Genomic DNA, 23,548 nt, shown 5'->3' with positions numbered 1-23,548 from the left:
TCATTATGAGCGCTTCATTTCTATCTGGCTTTTTAAACTTAGTACTAATATTATTTTGATTACAAATAAAAATTAAATTTAAAATATCCTGTCCTAACTTTTCCATAAGTTTAAATATTTTCAAAATATAAAATTGGGAGGAAAGAAAAAAACAAGTAAGCAAACAAAAATCTTGCACTTTGATATACACAGCATCTGTTTCATCATGGGCATCACTGCCTGAAAGAACCACAGGCCAGAAAAAAGTCAGAGCCTATTCTCTCGAGGCCCTGCGTATGAGTCTGGGGCAATCAAGGAAATGCGCAGTTCACACCGCTTTCCCAGCCCACACCATCACCCTGGAGTGTTAAGCCCCACCCCGCAGGGGTGAACACAAGGAAAACAGATCCCACTGCAGAACTGGTGCTTATCCATCATGGGGGGCTGACTAGTGACTTCATTTATTCTGATGCTAATTTTCCTACTCTTAGTTGAATAACTCCTCAGAATGACAAACAGTGAAATTGAGAAGTTAGAGGTATTCCAAATAAAGAAGTAAGCAAAATTTTGACCTGTTTAGTAGAGATGGGCTTTTTTGGCTACTGTCTGACTTCTGCCTTGTAACCATCAAGCAGGATGAAAATATCAGTTTGGACTTTTGGACACACCTCAGAAGCACTCCATTGGAGCATCAAACCAGTACTGTGCTCTTGCAAAGTGCGAAGAACAGTGCGACAGACTAGGGAGACAACCTCACATATACCTGACGCGGCAGATACTGAACATTCATCACCAAATCCCTCCTACTTGCCAGCCTGCACTGATAGAAGTGCTAAATACCTGTCTCTTTAGCCTCCATCACAACAAGGAGACACAGGAATACAGTTCTGGCTGGTGAACTATAGGCAGTTTACCAGAAGCTTCTGAGAGAACTTTTCCTTCAAAGGATGGATAGTGTCATCATCCCTTCCTCTCATCTTCCCGCCCTGAACATGGATATGACACCTTTAAGCTGTGACAGCTACCTTGTGATGATGAGGGAGATGAAGAAAGAACGTCAGTGATGCAAGCCCTGGCATCAGCGGGCAGCTGAACTAACACCAACAGCCACCAAACTTTTAACCTCTTGTCATCCAAGAAAAGTAAATCCTCTATTTGCTTAAGCCATTATTAATTGTGTTCTGTTACTTATAACTGAAAATATTCCTGATACCATTTATAAAACACTTTAAGAAAACTTTTAAATGCTTTACATTTTAAACTGGTTTAATCCCATACTATTTTGTAAAAGCCACATTCCATTTTCGGAAAGCAACGCATCTTACCTCATTCTTCCACAGGTGATACTGCAGCGCAAATGCAGTAAAGTCTCTTGGAACACAGAGAAACTTGCATTCTGAAGCAGAGCCATGAGAAGTATTTTTGACTTGTTCAAAGTTTTTATTAATCAATTCCAGAATCAAAGGATCAATAAGGAACACAGGTACATTTTGACTGGATGTTAGCATAATAAATTTTTTAACTGCACGCTGTTTGAGAGGAAAAAAATTCCCTTAATTCTACTAAACCAATACAACAATCTATCTCTTAAAATTCTATTCATTGATTTTGTAAGAATATATGGGGTGTTTACTCAATAGATACCATCCTTATTATTGTGCTATACAAAATAAACAAATAATACATGGTCCCCACTCTCAAGAAGATGAACAAATATTTACAACACAAGGTAAAATATGCTATAGTAATAATATTTGCAACATATTACAAAGTAACAGTAAGCTACTAATCAACTGTACATCAAAAAAGAAAATCCTCGTAGAGAAAGTGGTATCGGAGATGAAAACTTTGGGCTTACAAATTATTCTCCTGGTATTAACTAAATCTTTTCAAGCAAAAGTGAGAGAGGAAATACCAGATCTGTCAGCTTTTAAAAATCAATCATGTCAACCTTTTCAAAACCAAAAATCAATTGTACATGCTACTTTTCTTCATATTTGTAATTCTGCTTAACAATCTTTCTAAGCAAAAGACTCAAACTAAAATACATTGCTTGCTTAACCATTCCCATATATAGTCTGATTTTCTAATAATATAGCAATATTTTTCAATAGAAACCTGCCGGATAATAAGTAGAGTCTTCTACTGAAAAAAATAAATTTCAAAATTAGAATGGAAACAGACTAAATCACACTTAGCAGTAAATAATACCTAAGAGTAGCAAAGATAAATAGAATAACTGGCATACATTATATATATATATATATACATTGCTTAAAAGCCCACTTCAATGAAAGCAATTATGGTTTCAAAGGGATGTATGCCCATGAAAAAGGTGCTTCACGGAACTAAAGATAAACTTTTATTCACAAAATCTGAAGAAACTTATTAAAACATACAAAAGATAATAAATAAATAGAAAAGGATATCAAGAATTATAAGGATAGAAAAAAATGACGTAAAGCTAGGAATCAGTCTCTCATCATTTGTTTTAGTGTAGAGTATTATGCAAACACCAAGAATACCATAATCTCTGCTCTAGAGGGGTTTATTATCTCTCAGTGGGAGAGACAGCTAAGTAAAAAGTTAAAATAAACAAGTTCACGCCAAAAAATTCAACAACTTTAGATGAAATGGACACATTTCTTAAAAAACACAATTAGCAAAACTACCACAAGATGAAACAGGACATCTGAAGTGCCCCACACCTATTAACGAAACTGAATTTGCTATTAAAAACAAAATATCTGACTCAAAACAACAAGCAAAAACTCCAGACTCAGATGGTTCATTGGTGAACTCTATCAAAGATTTACGGAAGAAATAAGACCAATTCTACAAAAACTCTTCCAGAAAACTGAGCAGGAGGGAATCCTTCCTAACTCATTTTATGAAACCAGTGTAATCCTGACCACTAAATCTGACAAAGACATCACCCAAAAAGAACATTACAGATCTCCCACCTCATGAGCATACATGCAAACCCCCTAACAAGATACCAGAAAATCAACTCCAGGGGCTAAAGAAGACGACCCAAAAAAAGTATCATAACCAAGTAGGGTTTATCCCAGGAATGAAAGGTAGCATTTGAAAATCAATCAATGAAATTCATCATATCAACAGAATAAAGGGGGGAAAAATCCATGATAATTTCAATACAGAAAAAATCTGACAAAATTCAATACCTATTCATGATTAAAAACTCTCAGCAAACCAGGAAGAGGATACTTCCTCAATCTGATAGAGTATGAACAAAAAACTATTACTGAGTTGTAGGAACTCTTGATTATCCTTGATACCAGTCTTTCATCAGGTACATGTTTTGCAAATATTTTCTAGTCTGTGGCATGTCTATTCATTTTCGTAATGCTGTCTTTTGATGAGTAGTTTTAAATTTTGATAGTCTAACAAATTTTTTTCCTTTCATGGTTACTGCTTTCTCTGCTTTACCCTAGCAGGATAAAAGAGAAAGAAATGGTCTTGGAAGAAAGAGGAGATGACAGCCACTAGTACATATAAGGTGCTTAATAAATGTTTGTTGAATGAATCTCTTTCAACTTGGTGTTAAATGCAAACATGATGAACACATTTATGGCTTCTTTATAATTATTAATATAAATACAGATTAGGGCAGGGTCAAGGAGAGGCTCGATAACTCGCCTTCTCAATATGCCTTCCCAGTTGTTATCAATGCTCCTTGGAAACAGCTGTCCAATTGACTCTAAATCCAATTAATTCTAAATCAACACGGCTATTATCATCTGGCCTTCAGTAATTCATTTCATTTACAAGAAAGAAAAACGTCTTGCTGCAAACAGGATGTGCTGAGACTGTAATAGCCTATTCATCTGCCAGTGTATTACAATTTTATCAGAACCTAAAAGGGCTCGGCAGGACTTGTTCTTTGTGAAAGCTAGTTCCTAATAATCACCATTTTCTTTTCTAAGCGTTCTCAAGTCACTTGTTTAATAACTCATTCTGGATTTTATCAGGGTTCATATCTCACTTACTGATCAGACTTCACCTTTCATTCCTTCAAAAATATTAGAACAAAGTATTTTAGTATTTCTCCCTTTCCCATGATTTTACAAATATAATAAAGAATGATTTTTTAGTACTATGCAATGTATTTAACAAAGAGAATTCACTGACTGTAGTAAGGTGCTCTTTAGTTTTTTGCTCATTTACCCTGGAAGTAAATCCTTTTTTATTTAAAAAAAAATTTTTTTTGAGGAAGATTAGCCCTGAGCTAACATCTGCTGCCAATCCTCCCCCCTTCTCTTTTTTGCTGAGGAAGATTGGCCCTGAGCTAACATCCATGCCCATCTTCCTCCACTTTATATGTGGGACACCTGCCACAGCATGGCTTGACAAGCAGTGCATAGGTCCGCAGCCGGAATCTGAACTGGTGAAGCCCGGGCTACCGAAGCAGAACATGCAAACTTAACTGTTGCGCCACTGGGCTGGCCCCTAAATCCTTTTTTAAAAATCCATTATTTTCTTCCACCTCAAGGGTCATTTCCTGGATGAAAAAGATGGGACTGCTCTACTTTTCTCTGTTATTTTAAGCTTTAAATGACACACAAATTCCATTTTAAAACGTATCAGTGAATTTGTACCCCCATTGACTGCTTTATATACTAAAGGTTTGGGGGATGTTGTCAGAATGTTGCCAGTTAAGCCAGACAAAGTAAAGGCTACTATCCCATTGAAGCTATTACAGTTTTAAAACTTTTTCTGAACATACTCTTTTAGTGCACATATGAAGATTTTTAATAAATGGCAAATTTGAAAAGTTTACATTATTAATGTCAGTATCATCACATTTTAGATATGATATGATAGAGCACCTCCATTACTTTCAGACAGGTATAGTTCCCAGCTGTTAAATACTGAATTTCAAATCTCAACAAATTATTGCATACACAAGACAATAAATCTGGTCCAAGTGTTATGTGTATGTTTTCCTTAAGAGTGGGCTGGAGGTAGAGCAGAGCTAGAGAGAAGTACACAAAATGTGCCTTTTTATTCAGTCTGCTGGAGTCTTTAAATTGTGACTGAGGAGTATTAATTTCAAGTGTATCACACTTCTCTTTCCTCTCAGACTACCCTAAGTTCACAGGGCAAAACATCTGCTATTTTTTTTGCTGAGGAAGATTAGCTCTGAGCTAACATCTGCTGCCCATCTTCCTTTTCTTTTGCTGAGGAAGATTAGCCCTGAGCTAATATCTGCACCAGTCTTCCTCTGCTTTATATGTGAGTTGCTGCCACAGCACAGCTGACAAGTGGTGCTAGCTTTGCACCCTGCATCCAAACCCACAAACCTGGGCCACCAAAGCAGAGCGCGCCGAACTTAACCACTATGCCATGGGGCCAGCCCCAAAATCCGCTATTTTTAATAAATTAAAAGTTCACATTGATACTTCTAGACTTGATAGTTGAGGAGCACGATAATAGGATATCCCAGATTTTACCTTTTAAACAGTAGTTCAAATCCAATTGGTGTCAGCAGTGACCTAAAATTATCACTACTTTATCACTGCTCGGTGACTTGAAAGTCCACTTCTAATCTAAAGCCTTTTGTGTCTCTGGTTAAACAGAAGCCAAAGATTGAAGGGCAACTACAAGAAGGATCCAGTCATATGCAAAATGTATACTAACAGGATAAATGCAATTTTTTATTACTAACCTAACATTGTTTTTCATTCTAAATTTAGTTAGAAAAGGGTAACATTTTTTATAATATTTTATAAATGTGCAGGTGCTGCAATTTTTAAACCAAAACAGGGACATATTGTATATATTGCTAGTTTCCCTTATCTCATAACAGAAACGTGTTGAATAGATTTTTATTTCTAATCATTATTTTATCCCTTATTCATAGTTCAATTCTTATTCACATATTTACTCATTTAAGGAAGCATCATAGCTCAGTGATTGAGGTTTGGGGGGCAAACAGTTAAAATGTGGACTCAGACACTTATTCACCAACTAATCTTACGTGTTCCAAGTGAACTGAGGATGACGATGTGTACTAACTTAAAGCTTCCATAAGGACAGAATGAGATAATGCATGCACAGCACTTGGCACAGGGCCTGCTCCTCCTCTACCACCTGCCTCCACTCCCCACCAGCATAGCTATTGCTATTGTCATCATTCAACAAAGACTTGGCAAGTAAATAAAGAAACGAACTAAACGAACATTGCAATTGAGGAATTTCTTGCTTATTGTACATACCCACTGTATGCTATCAAATCCAATTTGGCTTCCTTTGGATTTTGATAAACCGGCTCCATTCTAGAAAGTTAACATAATAACATCTTAGTAAATTCAAAGCCAAGCATGCAACATTACATTTAGGGTAAGTGTGAGATTCAAACTATATAACAGGCTCATCATCATTATCCAAAAAGCATTATCCAAATACCTATTTTCATATGGTCATGAGCTAAGAGTTCTACAATTATACAACAACCCAAGACGGAAAACAGTTGACAGACTGCAGTATTGTTAATTAAATTACAGAACAATAAGGTATATATGGTCAACATCTCTGAACTAATTAATTTCTCTCAGGGAATAGTTAACTCCTTGCTATCTCTTTGGAATTAGGGTTTATCCATTTAGCTCCATATCCCTAACTTGGACTTATCTCCACACACTGGGATAATATTTGTAGACCTTGGCAAAGTGATAAAAAAAAGTATAGTAATATTTATTGAGCAGCTCCTAAGTGTACTGAGTTTGACATTTCCACGTATGAATTATGCATTCTCCTCTATCCTGCATGACACTCCTACAAAGCAAGCATTATTATTTCTGTTTCACAGACAGCTCCAGGGCCCACACTTTTCCTAACACACATCATAATTTCAAACGTTGAGGCTTTTTTAAATAATATTTTTAAAAGTATTCAGGTCTAGAGAATCAGAAGAAAGAAAGCATTACTAGTTTTCATCTGATAAGTTCTAAAATACATTCTTCCTCTTGTCTCTAGACCTTCAGACATTCTTTCTCCTCTTGCTTTCAAAGTATTTTATAAGTTCATAAGAACATTATAATTGAATATGATTTTATTTACCAAACTCTAACGTAAACCTTAAGAACACTAGAAAATGTAAGCTATTAATAACTACAATTTTCTGAGCATCTACCATCAGATACTAAGTTAGATGCATTACATACGTTCTCTCAAACAGCAAAGTTGCTATTAGCCCCACTTAAAGAAACTGAGGCTCAAAGAAGTTAAATGACTTGCTAAAAGCCAAACAACTGAATGAGGATTCAAACTGGGGATTATCTAGGCACCAAACTCAAGAACTACTGCTGTTGCCACTTCTGTCGAAGTATGAGTTCCCTGAGAGTAGAACCTGTGTTCTGTTTTTCTCTGTACTCCTGCAAATAAATACAGATTGAATGGGCATACAGAATTATACTCACACTATCCTGTTAGGTACAGTAAGAAACAATGAACAACTGAACATCCCCTTGAGGGTCCTGGAGACATGTCCTTTCCTTTGTGGTGTGAGCTGCAAGCCAATTACTTGAAAGTTGGAACTCACAGAAAATGCTCTCAAGGCCACCATACTACAAGAGTTTTTATTTCAAAGACCTTGTTGGCCATCTGGGAATCTGAAGAGTCAACTGTACCCATCTATGGAATTTGAGCAGACCCAATACATATAAAATATTGGTTCCTTATCTTCAGTGCTACAGAAAACTAGATTACTCAGACCTCATTTAAGGGATCAGAGAAAGACTAAACTTGTCTAACCAGCTGGGCCAAAAGGAATTGTGATGAGGCCTGAGAAACGGATAGAAGCAGGCCTCCTAAACTCCAAGACAGCAAATCTCTTCTTCCCTGACCAATGACAGATATTGGAATACTTTTTCCTGAAGAGGCTGAAAAGCTTTGTAGTCCTTCCCAACATTTACCACTGCAGGCATTTACTGCTACTAGGTGTGGGTTGGGACCAAAGATAAAACTAATTTTTCATTCTTGCCCTAGCTCTAACACATAATCTCAAGTGTCTTTCTAAATCATCTTGCAGTTCAAGGATGATCTACAATTATGGTTTTATGTCGATGATGCTGACTTATAATTTAGTACTGATCAAGGCTACTATTCTGTACTCTTCTGCTAACAAATCAAACAAATTTAATTGAACTAGAAATCATTTTTATTTGTGTGAATTTTCTTTATTTAAGAATATTCCACAAAATGTTGTTCACTGAACAAATGAGAAATGCAATTTAGATACAATCAGTAAACAAAGTTTACAAAATTTGGGTTCTCTTCCTACGTCAGGAGAAACTGTATTAGAATACCGAGGATGCATCTCTACTTCCCTGAAGTTTGAGTTCAAACCCTATGTATAAGTGAGATCCTGAAGTTTAACAAAAAGCCAAAAGTTTAAACATTCTCCTCAACAAAACTGAAAACATTGTAAAAGTTGGTACTTCAGCATCTATTAGTTTAACTACCCTTATTATTTTTAAATAAAGCATTTTTTTTCCTGTTGACATAGAGAAATTACTTGTACTCCTTACAGATAGTATCTTATTTTCATGCTAATAACATACAGGAAGCATCTACACTTCCATCAGCATCTGTCCTCTATAAATATATGAGGAGAAGAAACCGTTTCTCACTGTTTCTATGACCTTGGCAAAAGGTCCAACAAATAGTGACTTTTAAATAAAAGTTTTTGAATTAATACATAAATTTATAAATTCCATTTTTTAGAACGTAAAATTACTTGGCTAGGAGTAGTTTAACATAATTTCCATATATTTCAATAAAATAAAAATAACCTTTGGTATTTTAGAACTGAGATGTCATAATTTCTACCCATTATTCATTAATAGTAAACAGAAAACAAGAACTCTATCACAGATACTGCAAACTTCACAAATTTAGTAGTACATAAGGTTAACTGAACTTTATTTTATGCTTTATTCTGTTCAAAATATTCTTTTTTGTTTAATGAATATGGCACTTATTACTAAGGAAGTTTGTATGCTATGGACTCAATATAAGAGATACTACTTTTGATTATAAAATTGAATAATAAAAATCATAGCTCATATTTACTGATCTCTTTCTGTGGGATGTGCATTATTCCCAATGCTTTATGTATATTAATTCATTTAAGCTTCACAAGTCTAGAAGACAGTACTGTTATGTCTGCATTTTGTAGATGGGGGAACAGAGGCATTTAGAAGTTAAGTAATTTACCCGAGACCCCACAGCTAATAAACAGTACAGAAGAGGTTTAATCCGAGGATGGGGTTTGTGCTCTTAACAACTAAGCTACATTGCATCCTGGGAAAAGGATCAAGATAGCAGTTATTTATAGGAATACATATAATTAAGAAAGGATTTTTAAATTAATGGGGGAATTCAGTAAGTGATATTGGAACAACTGGTTAACCATTTGGGGAAAACTGCAAGTTAGATACCTTACTCATACGTCATACTAAAATAATTTCTATTTAGTTAAAAAATCTAAACATAAAATAATATTTGATGAAAATATGGGTGAATACTTCCACAATCTTGGGTTACTTATGACATAAAAACCAGATGCCCGAAGGAAGAAAGATCTTGACATCTATCTACCTGGACATCAAATACTAACATATGAAGTGGGTACATCACGAATATAAAGTTAAAAGAAAATTAACAAACTAGGAAAATTATTTGAAATATACATGATAAAGACAAAGATCCTTAAAACTATGAAGAGCAGCTACAGAAAAAGACAACACCACCAGAAAAAATATGTGGATAGGAACAAAAAGAAGTAAGAATAAAAAAGAAATAAAAAGAACCAATAACCATATAGCAAGATGTTTAACCCCACCAGCAATCAAAGAAATGACCTCTAATGGAGTTTTTTAATCTTTCAGCATTTGAACATCAAAAAACTAAACATATAAAGAACAGTTTTTGGGACAGACTCCCCAGGCTTAAATTCTACCTCCCCTCTTAATAATTGTGTGACATTGGACAAATTAATAAATCTCTCCAAACCTCAGTTTTTTTCTCTAGAAAAATGGGGACAACAGGATCGACTCAATTTATTGTTATTAGAATTAAACGTACATAAAATGCTTAGTCTACAAGCACATGAAAAAATGTTAGCTCTGGCAGACACTAGGTAAGTTGACCCAACACCCACTCCCAAACCCCTTCTCCTTTGCAGTCTCTATTATAGAGGCTGGAAAAGCTAAATAACAACAACACTAACAGTAAAACTTTGCCTTCCCAGACTCGCTTACAGATGGGAATCTGCTGGCTAATGTCACAGAAGTAGAAGCCTGCTAGAATGCACTATTTCTTCTCCCAGCCTTGATTGTAACACAGGGAAAATGTCAAGGAAATTTTAGAAGCTCTGGACTTAAAGGTGTAAGAGACAAATAACCCTCTGTTTGAGCTACTGTCAGTCAGTCAAAAGCAGCTCTAACTGATACAGATGCCATTACTATGGCTACTACTGTTACGCTTATTCCCATCCTTGGAAAGGGTATAGGAAATCAGGCACACTACTTATACCTATGAAAGGTAACTCTGCAATATGTAACAAAATCTAAAGTGTGCATATTAGACCCAGAAATTCCACTCGAGGACTTAATCCCAAGAAAATAATCAGAAAAGGATTGAAGAGGCCATACAAAGACCTACACTGGATAAACAGCCAAGATATCTGGTAGCCTCGGTACTTGTCAATTATTTTAAAAATAATATAGTCTGGAAGGAATGGAGCTAGGTACAACGGTCAGCTCTGCGTGTTACAAAGTGGCTGATGTGGGTAAGTTATCTAACATCTCTGTGACAGTTCTGGTTTTCTTGTCTGTAAAATGAGGTCTAGAAACCTCATGTAACAATGGTGCATAATAAGCCTCTGCTAATCCTACAGGCTTTAAGCATTTATTTTCTCCCTCACAGATCTGTGAGTCAGCTGGGCAGCTCTGCTGTGGTGTGCTCCATATATCTCACTCAGGGCAGCCAGAACCCAGAAGAAGCCAGGGCACATTCTTCTCCTAGCAAGTGAGGGGAGCACAAAACGGCAGTCAAATTATAAGAGCCCATTTGAAGTCTCTGCATACATCTATAACATTCCACCAGCCAAAATAAGTCTTGTTTGTGGTCAAGCCCAACTAGGGCAAGGAAGCATCATCCCCTTTAGTCGGAGGGAGAAGGAAGTAACTATTTCTGAAGATTACTTTCAACCATCAAGTGGAGATTAAAAATAAAAACAAAAAACATCTATTTTTTTCCCAGGGTTGTTTTTAGGGTTAAATCAAGCATGGAAAGCATCTAGTACAGTTCTCAATAATGGCAGTTATTATTACAATAAACCCCAGTGGGAGTGTTTGGCAACTTTTCACAACTCAGCAATGCTTCCTCAAATTCAGAATTTATCTGGACCACAGAAGTATATTCTGTGTTGATCTTCAGGAGCTATTAGTTTCCAAACCACTGTCTCTGCATCTTTATGCCTATAGATTCGTAATAAAGGTAAGTTATACCATTACGTTTTCCTGATAGATAGTAAATTAAAATGTAAAAGATCATACTAAACTAATTTTGACATTTTATCAAAATGATTTATCATTGATTGTTTTGAAAAATAATTTTTACATAACTATATGAGAAAATTTCAATAGATGAAACATCACTGAAACTTAGCAACTTTGACATGTAGTGTATTATAATAACATTTAACTGCAATTTTGAATTGTTTGCCACACCCCATAAAAATAGAATCTCAGTAAGAAATATTTCTGGAAGGATCTGAAAAACTGTGATTAATTTTACATACTGCAAAAGGGAAGTATGCTAGGAAAATATACAGTTAAAATGAAGCCCAATGGTAAGAAAGGAGAAAAAGAATTACCTTTGCTGATAAATAGTGCTTGTAGTAGTACAACTGAAACAGCAAAAACGCAGAACTTGTCAAAGTTAAAAGCGCCAAAATCACGTTCTTATTGATTCTACTCATTAGTCTGCGGTGCTCACGTGGTTGCCTTGTGAAAGTACCCCAGTTGGTTTCATCTTTTTGGATGCGCAGATAATCTTGTTTGCTGTGAACAAAAAGGTATTTCTAGAGACAAAACTTATTTTTAATTTTTCACCTCTAATAACCAACAACAGAGCAAAGAAAAAGTTATCGAAAGCTCTAGAGAGCATTCTTTGATCTGGCCATCTTCCTTTGTAAAGAGATGATCAGGTATGAGACCAAAGACGGAAGAACAAAAACTTATCACGGCATTCTTCACACTTGCAAAAAACTGAAACATAAATGGGATATGAATAAAAACTGACCAACAGAGACTGGGGGGCTTTTCCCCAGTTTCTGCTTCAGTGGATCTGGTGTGGGGCCTCTGAACTGGCATTTCTGCTGAGTTCCCAGGCGATGCTGCTGCCGCTGACCCTACAGAGAACAATTCCATGGAAGAAATGCAGAAAGCTTGTGGTCAAGGAACATCATCCGTCTGAGAGCTCTTTATCGTTTTTGATGTGATCAGTTTTTATAGATATCCCATGTATGCTTTCAGTTTCTGGCAAGTGTAAATAAAGAACGCCATGATAAAAATTTTTGTTCTGTCATCTTTGGTCCCATCTCTACTTCTAGGGACAAGAAAGTCAATATAATTCTAGTTCTTACCTCCTCTCCACTGTTTGATTTGGGTTAAACATACTGTATTTTGTTCTTCAAGTGTTTATCCTTATTCCTTTAAATATACTAACACTTCTATTACTTGATGTCTAAGCTTTCTGTCTTTTGTTCTCCAGCTATAAAATAAGAAATTAGCAAATTTATACTACCTCCTGCCTTCTCTCCTTTCAATCCCGCCTTTATTAATTATTTCTACCATGTTATAGTTCTATTATATTCTGTAACTACAAATCTTAGTTGTTTTTGACTTATTCTTATGATGTTCCCTGCCAATCCTCTTGCTGTATCAACTCTGCTTATCTCCTGGATAGCTGATATTCATCTTCTCATAGTTTACCAAAGAGAACTTTGAGTACCATTTACCTTGAGCTCTTGCACTCTTCAAAAATGGTTGTCAACTGACAGTTTGGCTGTGAGGTCACGATTTCTTTCCCCTGATGATTTAGAGGCTTTGTACCATTGTCCTATAATGCTAAATATTCCCTTGACAATATCTGATCCCTCCTCTGCACTCCTCTATACGTAAGCTGATCTTTTTAACGAGATGAGCAAAGAATACATTCCTTACCCTTGAAATCCATTTTTTTTAAAAACTAGGTCATGTTATGATGTGGAGGACTGTGTATTAGTTTTTTCTCATTATGTGCCCTTTCAATCTGCAGAATCAAGATTTCTTTTCTTTGTGGACTGTTTTCTTAAGTTATATGTTTGAATATTTTTCTGTTCTAATGTTGAATTCTCTTATTTCCAGAACTACAATTAAGCATTTGTTTCATGTCCTTTCATTCCCATTTCACTTTGTTCAACTTTCAAAAGCCTGTCGTCATGTCCTTTACTGAGTTTTCAATAATCTTAATTCTCCTTTTTGCTTCCAATGTGGCAATTTTTATTTCTCTGATTTTATTTTTCTTTCTGGAGCTCTGTCAGATTATGGTTCACCAGATACTGTTCTCTTACTATTTCTTCCTGGTTCTTGGATCAATTACCTTTGTCTATGATTTTAAAGAAGTGATTATTTCATCAAACTTGTTAGGCCAATACAGTCTCCTCATGGGTTCTTCGCCATTTGTTTCTCCGTTTCTTTTCTCCTTTCTTCTTATAGAATTTTTGCACAGATACTGTGCTCATTTCCTTTTTATTATTATTTATCTTTGAATGATGTGAACTCCACTCTGATCAGCTATTTGTGGAAGGAAGAAACAAGACTGCGTTCTCGACTAGAAGGTAGTTCCTCTGGAATACAAGGAAGCTGTTTACGACAGATTTGTGTGTGTGTGTGTGTGTGTGAGAGAGAGAGAGAGAGAGAAAGAGAGAGGGAAACTGTGTCGGAACAAGCGAAAGTTGTTCAGCCATTACTTCTTGCCTCACCCAGAGAGTGCTTCCTGCAAAGACGGTGTACCTGTGTGCTTTCTCATTCGGTCTTCTTTTCCTGATAGTTCATGTTGCCCAACAACCCAAGGAAGCTCCCACTGCCTTCCTAAGCATCCCGATCCCACTGTAAATAGATCTCTCTCTCACGGCTCTGCCAGCTCTGTCTGAGATCTCCTTCTACCAGCATCCTCTTTGAATCTCCTCCTGCTTACACTTGACAACAACTTCTCAAATATTTAAATTTGGGGTTACAGGACTTATAGTCTCATTGAAGATGTAATTACATCTCTGTCTCTGGCTGTCCTTTTGTTTCAGGGTAATTTCAGATAGAAGCGGGCACAAATCTCTTTACTCTGCCATCTTAAATCAGAAATCTTGGTTTGGGGTTTTGAAACAATCCAAATGAGCTTCCAGAGCTGAAGCCTATATGAAGCAAACACTATAAGAAATTATATAAGATCAACAAACTATTTAAGAGAAATGATATCAACAGTGATGCGAATAATCCACTGGATCTACAGATAATATATAAAACAAAGATAACTAAATAAATCACGATCATTTTCTACCTCCTAAAACCATGAAAAGCAGCAACATAAAACAACATTGATGATGGTAATATTTTTTGCTGTCAGCTAAAACTTGATAAAATAAAATAACCAAATATTCTATTAAGGGCAGCTCACAAGATAACAAGGAGAATACCCTTCATTTTCAATATTGAGGCTAAGTTTCTTGTACTCGTATCAAACAGGGCATCAGCATACTGTACACTGATTCCTAATGAAATCTAAAGTGGCATTTGCAGCGTGCCATAGCTCAGCCCCTTCTACATCTGAATTAATAAATGGGAAAGAAAGCAAAAAGGCCGATATAAACCATTACAGAAACAAAGTCCAAATGAATATCTTGTTCTCTCTTTGGATACATCTCTAATTTACAATTAATGTTTACATGAAAGAAACCTCCAAAGTCAATCACTTGACTACATTTTTATTATCAAGATGATATCCAATTAACTTTACCTCATTATTTATTTTCTATAAACGCCAAGGCCATTCAACTGCAAAAGGAGGAATATCAGCATGTCAAAACATTCATTTTGGCTAACACTCTCTCTTCACTGGGAATGGTGTTACCACTTTAAAATGAACAATGTGATACTTAAAATAAGAGAGGCCAAGGCTTGTTGAGTTTACCTCTAAAATTATCTCGGGCATCAACTATCTCTTCTTTCTTCACTGTCATTCCAATTTAGACTCTAACTGTACCTAATATCCTCATTTCAACTGAAGTCTGTTTCTACTTTCTACCTACCCATCATCTTACCTATACATTGACAGACATATCAAGTTGCTGATAGAGGAATCAAGTTACACCACAATCAAAATTTCTCAGTGGTTCTCTACCACCTACAAATAAAGTTCAAATTCCACACAATGGCATTCAAGGGCATTCACAATTTGAATTCAGGCAAATTTTCTAGGCTTTCTCGCACTTCACACAGTCTACGGTTTTTGCCCAAATATTCCTGGAATACATACCACACAGCCCTGCCTCTGCTTTTGCTCATTCCCTCTTGTCTGAAATGCACTCTCCATTTCCATAAAACCAGTTCTATACCTCTTTTCAAATCCCTCTCAAGTGACCCTTCTTTTATAAGTCTTTCATGCCCTTCCAAGTCAGAAGTGATCTCTCCCAGCATTAAACTCCTGGGTTTACCTTCTTGCAGGGAATAAATACTTACTGTCTACCTTAATAGGCACAGAAGCCAAAAGAAAACTAAGCACTGGAGAGAAAATGATGATACAGTTCCATATCTTCTCAGAGTTTAGAGATCAGTATTAGAGTTTTCAAAAGGAGAATGGTGATGGTGATGGTGCTAGAGGGTGTGATGTACCTGAGGAATAGCATGGGAAGTTTGTTTCAAAATGCAAAGCCCCATACCTTACTACCCTCACATCTATTAAGAACCACTGTTCTAGTTTGTAATAGACTCAATCAGAGACAAAAACAGAGGCAACATCAATAGTGTAATTGCAGTGAAGGAGTAAGTACAGGTTATCATGGGAGCACAATGAGAGACAACTAAGGCTTTTACTACTTTCTATTTTGAATTATAGTTATTAGTATACATGAACCCTCTCCCCTACCAGCCTAAAACTGGCTGAATCAGTATCAAGCAATAATAAGTAAACTAAGTATACTTCAAAACACTGCACAATGCTCAAGAGCACACAAAATTATTTTTTAAAGACTTTATTTAAGAAAGTTCTCTGTCTAGAGGAACTTTTATGATAAAACAGAGTATGAAATAGAACAACATGATTTTTTTAAGTTTAGAGCCCATACTTGGTCTAACTCCTGAACAATAACCATTTAAAAATAACATGGAGCAGGGCTGGCACGGGGCCGAGTGGTTAAGTTCGTGTGCTCCGCTTTGGTGGCCCGGGCTTTCGCCAGTTTGGATCCTGGGTGAGGACATGGCACCGCTCATCAAGCCATGCTGAGGCGGCGTCCCACATAGCACAAACTGAAAGACCTACAACTAGAATATACAACTATGTACTGGGGGGCTTTGGGGAAAAGAAGAAAAAAAAATAAAAATAAAAAGAAGATTGGCAACAGATGTTAGCTCAGGTGCCAATCTTTAAAATAATAACATGGAGAAATACGGCATAGAACCAAAATAAAAATAGTATTTATGCATATATTTCTTTTTATACATGACATTTTAGCTATCATTATAAAAACGTTCAGGAGGATAGGTAACGTACTTTCTTACTTATACTTACGTAAAGTTTCCTAAAGGAGAGAGCATCTCATGTCTAACGGGAGAGAGAAGAATGCTGCAGAGAAAGTAATTTAAAATGAGGAGGTAAAGAAAAAAAGATGACAAATGTTTTCAGGAAGGAAAGAAGATGTAATAGGGACACTAAGGGTAGTTATGAGGTTTAAGTAGCCCAAGTGTCTTCCAGTTTTAATGCAAATATCAGAAGGTTAATCTAAGTGTGGTATATTACAGCACAGAAATTAGTCCTAGATGACATGGAAGTGAGTCATAATAGTGCGTGAACTGAGATTTGTCAATGAAGAAACAAGGAATGGGTGGATCTGCTTCCCAGCTGAACCCTTCCACGGTGACGGATGTCAGAGCTGTCAATCCCCTCAGTCTTTGGGCCTGGGGTAGCTACAGCCCAGGAGTAGTCCCTCCAGCCCAAGAACAAACACACTCTTTTATCCTTTCTTTCCTCCCTTATTATCAATTTCACTACATGTCAAGATATGAAAAGGGTTAAAAAAAATGGTAGTATACGAAAGCCATACACAAACGTGAAAGAAAAACGTACAGGACAGGAAGTTAAGACAGTTCTCAGGCTCTTTCCACGGCCAAGAGCAGCATTCCACATTCTTTTGGCTTCCCACTTGCTTTTTCAGTGTCATTTGTTGTTTGAAGGTAACGGCAGAAAGACTTTGGCACCTGGCTTATCCTGACATCCTCCACCACCACCACTCTTTTGAGAATCATCTGGGTTAGGATCTGTTTGAAAGACCGTCTAAGTGCCAGATTTTTTATTCCACTTCTTCCCACTCCTGCCTTCTGGATCACCTCTCTTGATATCAGAGGACCATGGGCAAGAAATGACAGCCTGACACCTAAGTTATGTTCCTAAGATGGCGTGTGCTAGCCTGCTCCCCTCAATGCTGCTACAGTCAACTTATCCAGGGACATTGGGGAGTGAGAGGGAGGCATGGGTGGTATGAATCAGACAGAATGAGGTTCAAATATGCACTGCACTGCAAAAATAAAACAGGAGGCTAAACTACCGGGAAGAAAGAGAGTAATGTAATTAGGCAAAGGCCGGGTTAGAGAGATGAGGCAGCAGATTGGCAAACATAAAGATAAAATGTTTCCGAAAATGTATTCAGAGTTATGACACGAAAAAAATCAACATTTTCAGCTGCTCTAAGCCAAAAAAGGCCTAGCAGCAATAGATGCTATCCATCTTCCCTAAATACTGCTGGTCCTTCTTGCTGTTCATTTCCTTTCCTATCACTGCTAAGGTCTCAGAAGAGTGTCAGTAGCCTAGACGTAAAGATTGGACTGCGAGGAGTTAAGAGGTCTCTTTATCTGCTAACCACTCACTTACATCTTAACGCTTCGCATCATAACCTCTACCTCAACATGCTGACTCACACTTGAAGATAAAAAAAATTAGTCTCTCGGGGGCTGACCTGGTAGTGTAGTGGTTGGGTTTGGGCACTCCGCTTTGGCAGCCTGGGGTTTGCAGGTTCAGATCCCAGGCACGGACCCAGCACTGCTCGTCATGCCATGCTGTAGCGGTGTCCCACAAAAATAGAGGAAAATTGGCACAGATGTTAGCTCAGTGACAATCTTCCTCAAGCAAAAAAGAGGAAGATTGGCAACAGATGTTAGGTCAGGGCCAATCTTCCTCACACACACACAGAAAAAATTAGTCTCTCCATTTGATGCTCCAGAAAAATCACAAATATACAGTGACTCCTTTCTGAATGACTATGGAGTAATGAGGTATTGGAGTGTCTGAAATGATAGATCCTAAAAAACAAAGGCTAGAGAAGACAGGAAGTGAAGACAGGAGGGGACTGACAAGATAGGAGCAAAGTAAAATGGTGAAGGAAGTGGTACTGCCTAACATGCCTACTATTCTGCACTTGATGTTAAATCTGGATGGACGCCTTCTTTATATCCTCTTGCTCCTAATCATTTTATTAGGTATACTTCCCACACGTGCTGGCTAATTACTACTTATAAATATTCCAGTCAACTGCTGGATACGTCCTCTTGAACATTCCAATAGCAGCTAAAAGAAATCACTATCCACCTTCAAATCACAGTTCTTTCATGACTTGCCCATCTATTCTGTTAATGAAATCCCTATTTTCCCAATTATTTATGTTCAAAACAAAATAGTTTTTGGGGCTGGCCCCGTGGCCGAGTGGTTAAGTTCGCGCGCTCTGCTGCAGGCGGTCCAGTGTTTCGTTGGTTCGAATCCTGGGCGCAGACATGACACTGCTCATCAAACCACGCTGAGGCAGCGTCCCACATACCACAACTAGAAGGACCCACAACGAAGAATATACAACTATGTACTGGAGGGGCTTTGGGGAGAAAAAGGAAAAAATAAAATCTTTAAAAAAAAAAAAAAAAAATAGTTTTTGTGGTTGTAACTCCACATCTAATGAGTCAACAAACTGTGTATATTCTTCTCAGTGCCTCTAAAGGCTGTCATTTCTTTTCCTTTTCCAGTACAGTAGCCTAACTTAAAGGCCTTATTACCTCCACTTAGATAGAAAGCCTCCTGCATAAATTCCCATCTTAGGGACCAAAGTCTGATGGTTTCTTAAGTACCTTTGCGTCACCTCCCCTGCTCTAAGATCCCCAGTGGCTTATTTAGTACTATTCCCCTACATGAACCCACTGATGCAGCGCTGCTCACCTCAGCGCCTTAGGCCACACTATTCCTTCTATCAACAATGCTTTCTTCCCCCACTCCCCACCCCCCTCACTGCCTATTGAGTAATTAAGAGTATAGGCTCTGAAGACAGACTGCTGTGTTCAAATCCTGCCTACCACCTGCAGCCTGTATGACCTTGGGCAGGTTACTTAATCTCTCTATGTCCTCATCTTTAAAATGGATCTATGAATTGTACTTGACCCACAGGGCTGTTCTGAGGATTGAACAAATTAATACATGTAAAGCACTGAATAGCACCCAGAACATGGTAAGTATACAATAAATGCTAGCAATAATTAATAATAGTCAATTTAAAGGTCTACTAGTAATTCCGCTTTCAGACAATTAAGGTCCCCCTCCCTCAAATTCCCACAGCACTGTATATTTGTACTATTTTTGCAGTCAGCCTTAAATTACAGTTTCTTGAGACAGGAGGTTACATATCTGTTTTTGTATTCCCCAGGATTCTGTATTCTTCCACAGCAGAAGTCAAGCGCAGACATACATTCAAAAGGCAACGTTATATACATGATGGACCTCTCTTGCCCCAGAAGAGCTCTATGAGGCCAGGAGCATTCAAAAGCACTTCAGATGAGCAGTGAAGGCAAGCAGCTGCAGGGGACGAGTGACCAGAGTTTATGTCACACAGGTCTGTTTGGTTCGCTGCCTCATTCATTCTTCCATTAAGTTCATAAATATTACTGAGCCCTAAACACTGGCAAAGGTGCTAGCTAGTCCCTGTCCGAAGACTACAGAGTATAAACAACAGACTATGGTTATTTCAAAGGCAGCAGAAAATTGAGGAACCAAGGATTTTTTTGGACCCAAACATTATTTACATAAGTTATTCCGTGAGTTCATTTAACAGTGACCTCAGCATATACACCAGAGCAAGAACAGGGGTTGTCTTTGGGTTGGAAGAGTGTAGGTGCTTTTCTTTTTCTTTTCTGTTTATCCTACGTGAACTTCAACTGATTTGGCAATAAGGAAAAAAAGAATAAGTGTCAAAAAAATTTTTTTAATTCTCTCATCCTATGGCTCAATTAACAAATATTAATTTACCACAGCCCACACGTTATAAGCTTTAATCATGTTAATTTTCTTCCATTTTTAGAGTAACAGAATGGTGTTAAATCAAGTTATTCTTAAGTGAGTAAAGTCTTCCCCACAAGAAGGCAAGTACTTAATGACTTGGTTGAGGACATTTGGGTACTGATCTTAGTAAAACTATAAAGCTAACAGAATCAAACACAGGGCTGAGTGTCCCAAGTACTTAGAACAACATATAAAGTATGAACATGTACAGATATAAAATGTGGATGGAGGTTCACCAAAATAACCTTGGTTATCTCTAGGTGGGGGGAATCGGGGTGATTTTTACATTGTCCTTATGCTTTTCTATATTGTCTCAATATTTTGATAATGAGCATATATCATTTTCATAGACAATAAAATTATTAATAAAAACAGATGATGGGTAGGAGTAGTGGCTTAATAGCTGCCACAGTTGCTAGACAGGATCTAGATCTTTGCTACTTAAAAGTATGGTCCTCAGATCAGCGACGTCAGCGCCATCTTGGAGCTTGTCAAAAACACAGACTTTTCAGGCCCTGCTGCAGACCTCCTGATTCAGAAGCTACAATTCAGCAAGATCCTCAGTGATTCACATGTTCACGTTGAAATGTGAAAAGCACCGATTTTGACGCTAAGGCCTTTATATGTGGGGAGCATAGGAGCAACGTCTGCCTTATTCACTGTATCCCTAGCACCCAGCAGTGCCTGAAACATAGAAATATTTGTTGAATAAACAAATATGTAAATGATATTACTTCTGAGTAGACAATTAGAAAGACAGTGGAGAGTATATCTATTTCAATTATTTATTTTCTGCCAGAGTTCCAAGAAGTGAGTGCTTACTATTTGCTGTAAATGCTATTAAATTATCTCAATAACAATGTTGGCCCTAAGAATCTACTATGACTATGTGTAATCCTTTTTTTAAAGGAATCCTTGCTCTGGGATCTGCATGTCTCCTTCAATCATTTCTCTAGCCTCCTATCTATGGGAACATCCTACAGTTAGTGACTCTCTATAATCTCTCCCTCAAAGCAAATTCATTTTCAAGACCTCTGAGAGAAAAGCTACTATTTAAGTTCCAGCCTATTAACTCCATCTGCCTATATTTTCCAACTCTATTCCTACAACTCAAACTTAACATGTTCAAAATTAACAATTTTATTCTCCATCAACTCTCTCCCTCCCCGCTTCATGACAGTAGTTCTCATCCTCACAGACTCGTGTTTTACAGGTTTTTACAGAAGAGATACCACCTAGTCCAACAACATCACTTTACAGAGGAGAATAGGATCTGGACGAATTAAATGACAGCCCAAGAGGTGAGTTATTGGCAACACCAGAATCCGGTTACAATCTAAACCACCTTCCTCCCAATACACTATTGCATGCTGCACTTCTGACAGGATACTCATTTGGGTCAACAGCACTTAAATTCACCTTTTAGGAACCCAATCAAGTCCTGTATATTGCTGACATTTCTCTCATTCCTTTTTTCTTCTTTTTCAGAACATACTGCACTTCTTGCCACTTAGGGTTCCTTCAACATCCAATGCCATCCTTCCCAAATCCTCTATCCTCTCAAAACCTACCTCCACAAATACTCTAAAATATAAATGCCTACTCCTGCCTACTCTTTATCCATGATTGTCAACAGAGATGGTTCCTGATGATTCAAGCCTTCCATCCTCAGTGTACAGCTCAATCCCAGCATTTTCTACTGCGCTTCCCTCTTTTCCCAATTCCTAATGCACCGCTCCATCACTTACTTTGATATTTGTTCACAGGCTGATGTTAATTCTTTGGAAACCGGCTATCTTCAAAAGTAGAAAGAACCTGGTATCACCTAGGTCCTCTTTTTACACCTGAGAAAACTGAGGCCCAGACAGAAGTGACTTGCCTCATGTAACTTGAGAAATTGGTGATGGTGATGAAATCTGAACTCAGTTCTCAGGACTCCTATTCAAAGCTTCTGACAGTCACCTCTGCACAAACCCTGTCTCTCCCGACATCCTCCAGCTGATAATGCAAACAAAAGGCAGACGTCAAAGCCATAGGAAACTTTATTGAGTATGGCTAGATTTAGTGTCCACCCAATTATTAAGCACACAAAGGGAGCGCTTCCGGAAATATTCCTCCAAATGAACTAAAAGTGGAAGCCCGGGGGAAAGCATCAGAAGAGACAAGGATAGTTAATTAAATTGCTCCCTCTCTATAAGGCTGCTTCTCACTGCCCACGGAAGAACTCCACATTCCTTCATGGGGCATCAAGGTCCTTCCCAGCCGAGACTCCCCGTTAGCTCCCGCCACATTCCTGGCCTTCCCTTCCCCGCCCCCATCCCTCCAGCCATTACCCTAATAAGCGGTGCTGTGAAAACCTGGCAGATCCTTTCGCGCTTCGGCACCTTCGCACACATTGGTCCCACAACCTGCAATGTCCTTCTGACCCACGCCTCGTCCTCTCGAAAATCTCGATATGGCTCTCACGACCCTGCTCAAACATCACTACCACAGCCCAGGTCCTACAAGGGTCCTGATCGCCCTCCAAAACTGAACTGGTCCCAGGATGCGGATTTAACTTGCTGACACGCCCAGCAGCGTGGGAAGGACTGCCCGAAGACCTCTACCACGAGGTGCTCCTGACTCACCGAGTACCCCCTGCCCGGAGCGCGCTCCACCTGTGGCCGCCGGGGGGAGGGCAGGTGCCCAGAATGCCGGGGGCTGCCCATGAGGGCACCTGAGCCACCAGCGGCACCTGTCTCCAAGGGCCTGCCCATCCCCAGCAACCCAGCTGAGCCTCCCTTACCTTTTCTCACACAACAGCAGCGGCAGCTCCGCTTTACGGCACTCCCAGCAACCGCTGCAAAAGGGCCGTCAAGTGCAGAGCCGCGGATGCCTGCCTGATTGGTCTCGGAGACGTTCCCACGGTCCTGACCTG

The 23,548-nt window shown here is 38.1% G+C and overlaps 1 protein-coding gene across 13 annotated transcripts in view; it reads right to left on the bottom strand.

Moving 5' to 3' along the window:
* The window catches only part of FKTN (fukutin), a 70,303-nt gene extending 46,755 nt beyond the window's left edge, over window positions 1–23,548 (bottom strand). For 2 of the 13 annotated variants that reach the window (XM_070596024.1, XM_070596027.1), the window contains exons 1-4: window positions 23,417–23,548; window positions 11,885–12,071; window positions 6,219–6,278; window positions 1,305–1,508 (exon numbers count right to left, since the gene is read on the bottom strand). In XM_070596024.1, the coding sequence (XP_070452125.1) occupies window positions 1,305–1,508; window positions 6,219–6,278; window positions 11,885–11,989 (369 nt within the window). In that variant the 5' untranslated portion in view covers window positions 11,990–12,071; window positions 23,417–23,548. Of the gene's footprint in view, window positions 1–1,304; window positions 1,509–6,218; window positions 6,279–11,884; window positions 12,072–22,379; window positions 22,630–22,964 lie in introns of those variants that run through there. The other 11 variants (XM_070596020.1, XM_070596029.1, XM_070596030.1 and 8 more) reach the window with 9 other exon arrangements.

The sequence above is a fragment of the Equus przewalskii genome, chromosome 26, assembly GCF_037783145.1.
Source record: "Equus przewalskii isolate Varuska chromosome 26, EquPr2, whole genome shotgun sequence".
NCBI lineage: Eukaryota > Metazoa > Chordata > Mammalia > Perissodactyla > Equidae > Equus > Equus przewalskii.
This window is presented reverse-complemented; position numbering and strand designations above follow the sequence as displayed.